This window comes from Zeugodacus cucurbitae, chromosome 5 (genome assembly GCF_028554725.1).
Source record: "Zeugodacus cucurbitae isolate PBARC_wt_2022May chromosome 5, idZeuCucr1.2, whole genome shotgun sequence".
NCBI classification, from domain to species: Eukaryota; Metazoa; Arthropoda; class Insecta; order Diptera; family Tephritidae; genus Zeugodacus; species Zeugodacus cucurbitae.
Window position 1 is genome coordinate 2,699,282 of NC_071670.1, and position 13,660 is coordinate 2,712,941.

The 13,660-nt window shown below is 35.0% G+C and overlaps 1 protein-coding gene across 1 annotated transcript; it reads right to left on the minus strand.

Moving 5' to 3' along the window:
* Positions 1-9,507: 9,507 nt before the first annotated feature.
* LOC105208720 (uncharacterized) lies at positions 9,508-12,826 on the minus strand. The gene is made up of 2 exons (XM_011178714.3): positions 11,755-12,826; positions 9,508-11,678 (listed from the first exon to the last, which is right to left on the minus strand). Exons 1-2 carry the CDS (start codon positions 11,888-11,890, stop codon positions 10,117-10,119), a joined length of 1,698 nt encoding a protein of 565 aa, XP_011177016.2. The 5' UTR covers positions 11,891-12,826; the 3' UTR covers positions 9,508-10,116.
* Positions 12,827-13,660: the final 834 nt, after the last annotated feature.

Here is a 13,660-nt window from a genome sequence, read left to right on the forward strand (position 1 = left end):
ACTACATTAAAACAAAATTGTGCAGATAGCAGTTGTTGCAATTGTTGCCGCAAATCACGACTTTTAATTAGACACATCGCATTTAATTGCTTGTCAAGCGTCATATTTCACAGTTTATTTGTTTGATTATTATTTTATAAAAAAAAGTATTAAAAACTATTATTTTTCTTTGTATAGGTAGTAATTATAATGGAAGATATAAAAAAATTGTATGTGAGCATTGAAATAATTTAAAAACATATAAAAAAAATTCAATATCCAAAAAAAAAATAAGAAAAAAATATAATAAAATAAAATAAATATAATAAAATTGTATGTGAGCTTTAAATTAATTAAAAACAATTTAAAAAATTAAAATTAAAAATTTAATACGATTCGGAGATTAAATTATTTCTATGAACAATAACTCACACCAATGATTCCGATCGTTCACTTTGTATGGCAGCTATATGATAAGTTGGTCCGATATCGGCAGTTCCGACAAAGGAGCAGCTTCTTGAAGAGAAAATAACATCTGCAAAATTTCAAAACGATATCTTAAAAACTGAAGGACTAGTTCGTATATATACAGACAGACAGACAGACAGACAGATGGACATGGCTAAATCGACTCAGTTCAACATACTGATCAATTATATATATGCTTTATAGGGCCTCTGACGCTTCCTTCTGGGTGTTAAAAACTTCGTGACAAACTTAATATACCCTGTTCAGGGTATAAAAATAATAAATTAAAAAGAATTAAAAAAATAAATATTAAGAAAATATTTATGAATAAAATTAATAAAAAGTTTTTTTTTATTATTATTTATTTAGAAATATACATTTATTCAAATTTGATAATATTTTGTAAAAAAAACAAACTTGAATTTGAATACTTGAACAAAGAAAAACAAGAAAATAGTCAAAAAATATCAAAGAAAAATTACCAAACCCAAACACCATCAAAAACCTTAACAATCACTCGCGCGTATAATGAATACTTATATAATTAGCAACTAATGAGCGCTATCATCATCGATCATCAACGTTTAAACAACGATGACACACAACAATGTTTTTGTTATTGTAAATGACAGTTGCACTTAAATAGCAGCATGATTGCATGACTTGTCGATTGGCCACATCACACACATCACATCACACCACATCAGGGTTGAGTTCAAAAAGTAGTAACGGTCGCGTTAAATGAGCTCAGGGTTAAACGAATGAAGTGGAATAACCAAATAATAGAATTGAGGAAAACATACAAAAAAATGGAAAAATATATATTCATTGAAAAAATATGTGAGAAAGGTTACATAAAAAAAATTATGTAAAAATTAAAATTAAAATTAAAAAAATAAAAATAAAATAAAATAAATAAAAAATATATATAAAAATATATTAAAAAGTAAAAAAATCAAAATTAAAAAAATTTCAAAATTTAAATAATTAAAAAGGAAAATATAAAAAAATATTAATTGCAAATATACATATGTATATGTATTTAGTATTTAAATATAATATTATCTTTCAAAAAATTTAAATACTATAGAAGTTGGTCTAAAAATATTTAAAAAATCAAAAAAAAAACATTTATTTACAAAGAAAAAAAATTAAAAAAAAACATAAAAGTAATTAAAAAAAAAAACAAAAACAATAATATAAAAAATTAAAAAAAATATATATAAACAATTTTAAAAATTTATAAAAAATAAATATAAATTAAGAAAACCCATAAATTAATTAAATAAAAAATTTAAATAGCATTTCATACAAATTAAAAAAAAAATAGTAATAAATAAATAAAAAAAATTCTATAGAATGTAAAATATTTCAAATACAAATATTAAAAATTTCTCCTAAAAATATTTTTTTTATTTTCAAGCAATTTTTAAAAATTCAACCAAGTACTTCAAAAAAGCTCCCCCATTTTCTATTCCCCCTCCTCAATTTAGTTCGACTTAAATTTGCCCTGAATACTTGCATTGCACTCGCAGTTTCACCCATTGTTTTCTTATAATTTTTGTCGCCTTTAATTGCATTGTGCCTAGCAAATAAATGTAATGAAAATTTGTTGTTGTTGTAATGTTTTTTTTTTGTCCACTGGCCGACCCAATTTCCGCCATTGTTTTCCTTTCATTAAGGCTACTCGCTTGTTCTCGCTTCGTTTTGTGCGTTTCTTTGGGTTTTCTGCTTTCTTTTGGACAATTTTTCGCTACTTTTAATGCTAGTTTGAAATTTGTTTTGCACTTCTTTCCTTTTTGGGCAACATTACATTGTTGCCTCTTTTGTTTTAGGCCTTCTAATTTAATTTCGCTAAATAAATACTTACTGCATTTTTGGGGACACATGGTGTTGTTGTTGTAGCTCTTTGGGTTACTTGTGCCGTGGAGTGTCATTTCCTTTGTTTGCCGTTTGTTTGGGCAGTGCGCGAGAAATTTAATTAATTTGCTGAACAGAAAAGAAAGAATACCGTTAGTAATGAAGTGGAAAGATTGCGAATGAAATGAAAGAATAACTAAAACAAAAATTAAAGTAACAAAATATTTAAGGTTTTGCAGGATTATAACTTCAAAGCGAGGTCTACAACTACAAAAACAAAAAAAAACTATAAAATAAAATATAATAAAATAATAAAAAACTATTTAAATGAAATTAAAAATATTTTTTTAATAATTTTTTAAGCAATTTTTTTTATTAAAAACCCAATATCTGGAACAATTTGTACAAATACAACCATATTTCAAAAACAAAAAAACTACTTCAAATATGTTTATTTATTATATTTTTCTTCACAAAATATTTTGTTGAACTTTTATGAAAAAAAATATTTTTATTTTTTATTTTTTACTTTTAAAGTAATTTATATTTTTTTTAATTTACTGTTTAATATATTCATGAGTACTATTCAAAAAATTATTTAAAGCAGTAATATAAAAATAATTAAAATTTTTCAATGACAATTTGAAAAAAAAAATTTATTTAATAATAAAATAAAGAGGTATATAAATTTTTCAAAAATTAAAAAAAAAAGAAATGAAAAGTATTTTTATGATACTTTAAAAACAAACATTGAAAAAATAAACAAATATTTTTATGAAATTTTTTCATTTTTTTTTTAACAATTAAAAAAATATGAGAAAAAATAAAAAATAAAATTAAAAAAAAAAACTAAAAATAAAGAAAAACATTAAATAAAAAAAAACATTAAAGAAAAAACAATAATTACTAGAAAGAAAAAAGAAATCCAATTTTGGAAAATTTTGAAAAATTAAAAAAAATATTGAAATTTTATAAGTAAAAAATAAATAAAAAATATTTTTTTTTTATTTTAAGTCATACAAATTCGTTTAGCTTTAAGAAATCTAACAATTAACAAATAAATTAAATTTTTTTAGTTTCGAAAATTTAAAAAAAATTTGAAAATAAAATATTTTATGACATTGCAGATAAAAAAGATTACAATAAAAATACTAACAAGGAAATATCTGAAAAATTTTTAATATTAAAAGCAACCATTTAAGAAATAAAAAAAAGTATTTTTGTGGATTTTCCTTTTTTATTTTGAAAAAAAAAGAAAAAAAATAAATTTATAAATTTTGAAAAAAAAAGAAAAAAATTAAATTTATAAATTTTAAATTTAAAAAATATGAAAAAAATTTTAAAAATAAAAAAACAGTAAATATAAAATTTTTTGTGAAAAAACCAAATTTTATTAGATATAAAGACAAAAAGTTTCTTTTTGGAAAATTTTGATAATTAAAACAAAAATTTTGAAAATATAACATTTTTAATAAATATAATTAAAAATATTATTTTTTTTTTTTAAATTATACAATTTCATTTAGCTTTAAAAACTGTTTTAAACGCGTGCCCCACAAGGGGATATCCCTTCCCGGTTGTAGCGCGATGACTAAACAAAATTTTGGCAGCTACCTCACGCAATAATTTAGACATTATTGCTTATAAACAAAGTCTGTTTTGAGTTTTTTTCTGCATAAGCGCTGCCAATTGCACAGAGTCAACGCTAGGTCGTGAAACGCTTGACTTCGGTAGCGCACCAATTTTTTGCCGGTCGACAGCTGTGCAAATATGGCATATTTTTTTCTAGCCGTCAAATATGTATGCATCCAGACATTTGTAAATATTTAAGTAGAAATGTATGCATCACGCTGACATATAGTTTTGTTTTTCATGCTTTTGGCAGCCACAAACTCGAACGCATGTTTTTTCCGCCGCACACTTTCACCACAAACTGGCCGATTGCCGGTGAACGCAGCAAATTTACAATTGTTTATTGTTGACTTTAGCGGCTATTAAATGTTAAATGTCAAAAGTACAATAATAAAAACACAAAAAATAAATAACAACAACAACAAAAAAAGTAGCAACGCAACATATGCTGGCTAAAGGCGCCGCACACGCCAAAAACTTGTAAATAAATAACGTAAGCGACTGCATGTGAGCGCCGCTAAAATATTTACTTAGCTTTGCGAGTGCTTTATATGGTGCGCTGAGTGTTGTTTGTTTTGCTGTCGTGCAATAAGCGGCGCGAGCCAACAGCAAAGGCGCGCGCAAATATAAACCAAATTCACTTTTGGCACGCCATCGCCGCTGGCCACAAAGTATTGGCAACAATGGCTGCACAAGCCCTAGCTCTGACCTCAAATAACGACAGCAGCCAACTAGTAATTTTTTTTTCTTCCCCTCATTTACACAACTGACTGCACAGTGCGCACCTCGACGTATGAGCAACATACGCTGGCCGCAGTCACTGGTGTTGATTTACTGGCATTACTGTTGCTGAAGTGCGCTAAGTGGCTTAGAAAAATTTCAATTTCTCGCACTTGCACTCACTTAACGGCGCCGCAACGCTGTAAATTCCGCCCACATACGCGCTCCGCCAGTCACCAGCCAACTATCAGTTCAGTTCACATATCGCAAAGCGCGCCACACAATGCCAACTGACACTTTCATTGCGCACTTTCCTCGATTTTGCTTTCATTGTCTCAACTCACATGAGAGCATTTGAATGCCACGGCGACGGCGGCTCGCGAGCTCCATACAATGGCAGTCCAATGCAATAATGCTGTGCAGCAATTGTTGGACAATGAGAGCTTAACACAGTTGCAGCCTTTCGTGTGCAAGGCCAAAAGACGTCCTTCACACCATGCATCCTGCTCATGGCGCTGAGGTCAATTCAGCGGATAGATAAAGGTTTGCATGAACTTGGAACAGTTTTGGTGGAGCGAGGACTGTGTGTGGTCCATCGGATCAACTGCTATAACCCGTCCGCTAAAGGAGTTTGCGAAGAAGCGAAATCTCTGAATTCGAGATCATGTTTGATCAGATGGGCTGTGAACCAAAAGGAAGCCGTCAAAGACAGATGTAAAAACTCCTTGAGGGCACATACTTTCAGTGGCTTCTAAGATGTATGAACTAGACCAGAGATTTACTGGAACTGTTGACCACTGAGACCGTTAGTTCGGAGCTCCAAATCTTACGATTGCATGTTAAGAAAATAATTCCAACTTCTGATTGGCTTTCCACATACTAATAAAATTATACATAAACCATTTGAGAAGTGTAGACGAGTAGACCTTTGTGAATGAAATATCAAAATCTTCAACTGCGATAGAAAGCATAGCGAACGAAGTTTCTTAACCTAACTCAGGTTTTAGTTCGAGCTCAAGTCCTCACAGGAACAGACCATATTTTGAAAGGATTGGAATGACTGACACGGACATTAATTTATAGCATTCCACCAGAAATTGAGACACTTTTATTAAAAAACATCGAGAAAGTACTGAAAGCGAGATGGTTCCTGCCTTTTCTTAGCTAACTCATTTGCATACACTCGTCACAATCTTAACGCCTTTCGCATTGTGTTATTATCATTGAGTGAGATGAGTTATTCAAGTGAATGACAGATTGAGCAAATAAAAGAAAAACCTGAGCAGTCGTGTGTGAACAATTTATGCGATTTAGAAGCGCGTGGCTTTGATGCATTGAGAATGCGTAAAAAAACGAACGAATGAACAAAAAAAAGAAATGCCGGAGATAACAAATAGAAGATAAATAACAAACGGAGAGAAAGAAAATATTTGAGGTTTTAGAAACAGTTGCGAAAATGGTAGTTGTAGATTTCGTCACTCCCTTTCCCCATATTCCCAGTGATTTTTTTCGAACTTGTCTTTCATTCGCATGCACACTTTCATATCAATTCGATTACATGCTCTCGCGTCTCTTGACAGTGAAAATCTTTCAGCCACACCGGCATTTCTCCAATGCTTATCTTCTTAATCAACCGCATCATCGAGCTCATTGCAAGCTTTACACTTTATTTGGATTTCCCCAACTACTTAGGCTGTATCACAGGCAAACCATGGACGTATTGTCTTCATACGAGGCGAAGCCTTTAAGACACACACTTGCATTTGAGTTACACTTTAGCTGGCGTTAAATTGAAAATAATACAATAAAAGTGGCAAAAGTTGGTGGGAAAGAAGAGAGCTTACTCAGAAAATAGAAATAAATAAGTGAGTCAGGTCTTCGGCAAGCAAATTTTTTCGCCCTCAGTGTTATAACTAACTTAATGAACAAGTCTGATAACTCAAGAACTCACAAACTCGCTATTAGATACTTAGTATCGGCCAACGGACTTTGATTCATAACGCACAGAACATGCTAAAGAGACTAGAAGAAGTCTTAATCGTCGTAATTCAGAACATTTTCAATGAATTAAGGTTTTGAAGAGGGATTCGGGATGAATTTCAGAAGATACCTCGAGCTCCTTGGAGCTACAAATCCCATCCTCGCTAAGAAGACTCGGTTGGTCTAAATGATAATGCTGTAGAACTCGAATGGTAAATCCCCACATCCGTCCGAAGTTGACTTCAGTGTTTTGAAGAGCGCGCCATAGATGATCTATTACTATCTATTCTATCTCTATAAACATTTAACGATTTATTTGCGCAAAATCTTGAGTACGCAAGTACTATGATTTAATATTAAATCTCTTGTTTTTACGACGTGTGCTTTGCATTGCGGTAAATAATATTATTCCAAGCAATAATGTGCCGTGAGCTACACACCTTGACAGCAATCCCCAAGCCGTTTACTTACTCAGCTCATAAAGTGATTTTCTTGTTGCTTGTCTACTTACATTCGCCTGATTTCAATTTCACTTTGTGCAGCTCCGGTGCTGCCACTACACCCTTTCCACTCCGCTATCTCACCGTTCCCTCTCAGCCTTCTCTTACAGGTCCTCTACACACTTTTCTGCATTTTTTATCATTTTGTTTCGTTTGGCGGGTTTTATTGCTGCCATTTTTTTGTGTTTTGTTTTTACTTCTTGCTAAATTGCCAACAATAAACAGTGACAGCAACAATTGTTGGCGGTTGGCGGTTGGGGAATGGCTTGTGGCAAGCAAACATAGCGGCATATCATAAAATGCGAATATATGTAGTCATGTGTGTTATCCTCGATGTGGGCAAAAAAAAACAAAAAAGAATCGCGATGGCACAACAAACGTGTGAACAACATGTAAAACAACAACAGCAATAACTTCGACACGCGCATCATTATAGACAACAGCGTTGGCGTATTTTATTATTGCTGCCATCATCATCAACAACAACACCACCATCATCATGATCATCGTCATATTCATCAGCATAATACTGTTGCTCATCAGCCTCATAAGCATAAACAACAATTTTGCATGCGTAAAAAAGCGTTGCGCGGTGCTGTAAGTAAAATTTACGTTGGTTCGAGTTCGTGTGGCCGAAAAAAAAACGTCAGTAAAAGTTGTGTAAAGTATACAGTTGACGGTTGATTAATGAAACTGACAATTGTGAAGCGTATTAGACTAAAGACACGCCTAACAAATTTTTTGAAGTCAAACCAGATCTTCGACAACTATGTACGGACATCTCAGTACTCGGAAAATACTTTCAATAATTTAGAAACCTAAAAAAGTCGAGTATAACAACAAAAACACCATGTGGAACGAACTGGAATATTCGAAACAGCTTGAAATATTAATTTATTTATTCTCCAACTTCAAAAAATGGAGTTTGACCACAAAAAACTAAGCGGAACGAAATGGAATTTTCGAAACAGCATGAAAAAATTATCACTGGCGGTCGATGGTGACTATTTATTCTCTATTTAACCAAAAAAAACCATGCATAGCAAATATTTCATGGCTGAAAATGATAAAAATGCTTCAAAATCAATTTTAATTTTTACTGTAATCGACCAATTAAATTTCAGTGGTGAGCAAATGATCATTGTAATATATAAAAGTTCACATTTGCGCTGCTTAAATGCCTCTATAAGGAACTATATATTATACATTATACATGTACTTGCACTAATTCCACAACAACACTCAATACAAATGTTGGCGCATGCATAACTCTTGATTAAGTCCAACCAACACAACACAACACAAAATCCAAACAAAAATATTTACCAATTGCGCTGGTTACGTATACGTCACGTACAACACGAACACAAACAAATGTAGTTGTTCCGAAGTAACTGTAACTGACATGCGATGAAATTTATGACGCCGAACACTCAACTGACCTGCACTAAGTTATAACGCGCACAAAATGTAGCGTTTCACATACAGACACGTGATCAAATGAGTACGCATGATATAAGTAAGTATATACATATATACAGTGTAGTACCGTTAGTAAATGCGCTACACACACCTGACGCTAAATTTGCTTCAAGCAAAGCTTGAATTATTATTTTTTTATATATTTACTGTTATTCCTTTTATAACTTTCCGCTAAATGAGTTTGTCAATATTTGCGCTCCTTTCATATTTCCTTTTGCAACAAACTCCATTTGCCATAATTTTTAGTTTATTTCATTTTGCACTTTTCCTTTTATGCGCAACATATTTTCGCTGATTCTCTCTCTCTTTCTCTCCTCTCACCCGCTCCTGTCCGTACGACGCGGCCGCGTTTAGCCATGTCGGTCACGTTTCTTCGCCAACATATTTCACTTGCTGCCACACAATCACCTTTCGCACGGCACACTCAATCACACACTCACGCGCAGCCTCTCACTCAAGTCCCGCGTGCTTGCTGTTGTTGTTGTTGTACTGTTCTTCTGTTGATGGCTGTGTCTTACATGTGTAAATGGCGTTAGCTGTCGGTCGGCTGCTTGTTTGGGTCGTGCGGTCATACAGTTCCAGCCAGCCAGCCGCTTGGCGATTCGCACGCACAAATGTGTAGAAACGGTGTAGGAGAGAGCGCGACGGCAAAATGGAGAAGAGCGCTAACGGTGGCAGACACAGTGCACCAGCAATGGCAACATGCTTGCAATTTATGTCCATTTGGTGTGTTCGCGTGTCATAAAATGGCATACGCACATACACGAAGTCACACATACACACCCATTTATACAAATATGAGTACATTCATGTACTCATGCGCTTGGTGAAGTGGAAAATCAAATATACTGCCAGCAAATGTCGACAAATAAACGTAGACATTCAGTGCTTTGCGCGCGAGCATTATGTGCCCCAAAGGCACTCACTGCAAACACACTCCTATATTTTTTAAATCTTATGATTTTTCAACATTTGTTGAAGCGATAAATTTACAGTACTTATATTTTTATTGCATTTTTTATAAGATTTGAGTGTAATAATATTTAACGGTTTTAATTCGGCTAAAGTTGTATTAATAATAAAGTACTCGTACTCGTACTCATACTTGTACTCATACTCATACTCATACTCATATTTGTATCCATACTTATACTCATACTCATATTTGTAGTCTTATTTATTTTTATACTAATAATATTGGGATTTATACTTAAGTTTACACTTATACTTATACTTAATCGTACTCAATTATCCTTAAGTCCTGCTAGGACACAAAGCCTTTTTGATACTAGAAATGTAAATTTACTGTGCTAGACTATGAAAGAACAAAAGCTTAATATCCTAATGAGTACAAAATATATGTACGCGAACCTCTAGAGTATACTACAACTACCACAGAAACAAAACTATTAGATTATCTGTAGTTTTTGAAGCATGATCGCAATTTACATCTAATATTTTTTTTGAAATTTAGCTACAACAACTAGATCGTAAATCAAAGTTCGAAATGTTCTGCCGTTTTGGCGCTTTGTGCTACGGAGTCTTTCTCCATATTAGACTCTGGTTCAACTTTTGACTCGAGCTTCTGTGCCGTTTGACTACTTTTGAGTTCTACATCTATTGGTTTCTCTACTATTATAGCTTCTTCTTGTGCATCATTTAATGGTACCTCCACCCAACGCAACAGTCCCAGTTGCCGCAATACGGCCTGCGTATGCTGTACTAACGGCTCCTTGTAGCGCCATATGACTTCATCGATAACCGGATTCTCTAGCGTCTCGGGTATATCGGGTTCACGGTAGTGTTGCATTTGACCGATGGACACGTTGACGGAACGCATGTGACATCCAGCTACCCATTGCATTGGAAAGTGATTATGTACACCGACTACAGAATGTGTACTGTGAAAACATTTAGTAGCCACGTATGGTTCCAAATGATCTGCCACACGTGCTACATGTTGCATCATGTACATATAATGTGGGACGGCATCGCTAAATGGCTTGCGTTCGGGATATGCTGGAAAATAGACATTGCGAAAGCAAAGCGATGAGGCGCCCTCTTCACAATCGTCTTGACGCGTTTGCGCCTCAGCCAATGGTGTCATATCCGCCCAGTTACGCGTTGCGCCCACAGGCATTATGACCTCATCCACATCAATTATAACTATATAGTCATATTTGTACATATTACGACATAAACAATCGTTTAACGGTATCAACTCGTTAACACGATGATTGCCGAGGCTGGCTTTTATCATCTCGAAGGCGATGTGTGGCAATGACGGTTCGCCACGTGCAAATGATATGCCCGGTGCTGAAACAAAACCTTCGGCTTCGTAGTACCGCAACACTTTAGTCGCGTTCGGATGTATGCCGAATGTGGGTAACATCACATGCTCGGCTCCCAATAGACGTAAAAGCTCCAACCATTCCACCAAACGCACCGAATTATCGCGATATGGATTAAAGAGACCCGTCGAACAAACTGCAAAGCCGCGCTGCGGTTGATTTACGGGCGGCTCATAGATTACGCCTAGATTATTTGTGGCGCGCGCACATTCGGACGCTACCAACGAAACGGTTTTCGGCACTAAATGTTGCACCTCCGTCGGAATGGCGCACTCAACGAATTGCGGAAAATAAAGCTCAGGATTGCCATCCCAGGGCTTATACCAGAGCTGGCGGTATGCGTGCACGGGCACAATAAACGGCACACTGTGCTCTTCATACCACAACTGACAATAGCTGGGCCGATAGTCTTTCAAGTCCACATCGATAACATTGACCGAAGCGAGTATGCGCACCAGCGGCGCACCTTCGTGACTCACCACTGCTGTGCGATTGTCGTAGTAGGCGCCATAAAGGTAGAAAGTAAGATTATCGCTGCGATGTACTTGCCAATAAGTGTTGTGGAATTCTAATTGCATTAGTTGTGGATATGGCGCACAGCTGTCGTTGAGACGTAGTTCATCATCGATGTGGCGTTGCATAAATTCCAGCGGCAATGATGGTAGCTCTTGCTCGATAAGTTTGTATATCTCCTCCACGCTCGGCGCTGTAGCGAAATTGTAGTGGAAGGTAACTTCCAAGTTGCGAGAAAATAAAATGAAAGGAGCAGCAATAAAACTTACGCGGTCGTCGATCTATGAATAGTTCTTCCTTCAAGGAACTCAATTTCAGTTCCTCCTCTGCGTATGCGTGATGGAGCGTCCAAGTGAAGGTCCATACCAACAGCCAACAACTGCGTTGAAATGCTGTGAATCGCATCGTAGTTGTGTCTTTTCTAACAAGCCGCCCTTAAAATATACTTATTTTTATACTGCTTTCGCGTCTCTGTTCACATCGATGACACAGTAGATAAAATTATTTGATGAGTAAAGATACATTAAAATTATTACTTATGACTTGTAGTTAGGTTTGGCGACCTCCCGCCTCCACAAACCAATTAACCAGACATATCTTACAAATTTACAAGCAGAAATACAACCAGATATTTGGTACAACCCGAACTCGTATTCAATTTAACAACAAATTTCACTCACATGCCCATCAGGAAAATATTTGTCCAATACCTTTACTTTGAAGCCGGATACCTGATTCGTAATTCCTTTGATCCCAATGCCAAGATATCCACAATTCGACTACATGGTTCACGCAATCAGCCGATGCAGCTCCACATGTGGAAGTCACAGTCCATTTTTCTTCTTTTCAATTAATACGGATGATGATGTCTGGATCTTGATCTCTTTGATCCATGTTCCCCACAGTTCGATTACATGGTTCACGCAATCATCCGGTGCAGATCAGGCATTATGCTGGATCTTGATCTCTTTGACCCCATTACAGTTCGACTACATGGTTGTCCAAAAATCCGGTAGAGCTCCACAAATGGTTTTAATATTTCCTCTTTTCATTTCATACGGATCAAGATGCCTGGTTTGCAATCGCATTCGGCTCCATACAGCTTAATTTAAAAATATGGAACAATAATCCAGCAGAGCTCCAGTCATCCGGTCACAGTCCATGTTTCTTCTTTTCATTTCATACGAATCATGATGCCTGGCTCTTGATCTCTTTGATCTCAATCCCAAGGTATCCACAATTCAATGGTTCACGCAATCAGCCGATGCGGCTCCACATATGGTAGTAGTACAGTCCATGATTCTTGAAGCAACAAAGAAAATCATAAAAATACAGTAAGTCTTCGAGGGCCAACATTGAAAGCCCGCCGAGAAACTACTTTCATCTTTCAAAGTAACTAATTTCGTAATATTTACTCATGACTGTAGGCAGTACCGTATATGAGTTTCACGGTACAAGTGTACTTTGATCTTTGACGTTGCACCACACAATGTGTCAAGCGATTTTTAATCTTATCAACACAAAAACGAAGCCGATGAGTTGTTAATGGTGAAACCGAAAAAAAAAATTAAACATGAGCAAAGTGAGCAATAAAAATAATTGGTTATCGTGTGACCAGCTGTGGCAAAACTATTTGTCTAGCAACAACAATCGACGAAGCAAAGTACACAAATACATAACTAAACATACACATTTCAGTATATATAGGAAAATATATGGTAGTAGATAACTGTCGATAGTTGTTCAAGAAGCTCAGAACATAAAATATTTCGAAGCTACATTGACAAATGTTGGCGCAAGTGAGTTTTTGGAGATACAACAATACGGTTATTTCGGTTTGGGGGAAATCCCAACGACAGGGTGTCTTTTACAGGCATCGTTTCTCTAAAATTTATACAGCTTATATAATTACTCTCTAAAAGTGTGTTTTATCTACATGAATGTGCGTCGGAACTTCGAATATATCTGCTGGATTAAGAAAATCGATAAGCCGAGAGGCTTCCGCTCGTCTTCAGCTGCACTAATTAATTCATTCAATGGAGGAGAACGGGCGGAAGATAGAGATCGTTCGGATTTAGAACCGCCCAAAAGCTCAAATCCCATGAAGTACCTTATAAACTAGATTCCCAGCACAAGAAGACCGAATAAAAGTCAAAATGACTTCGGAGACGTGTA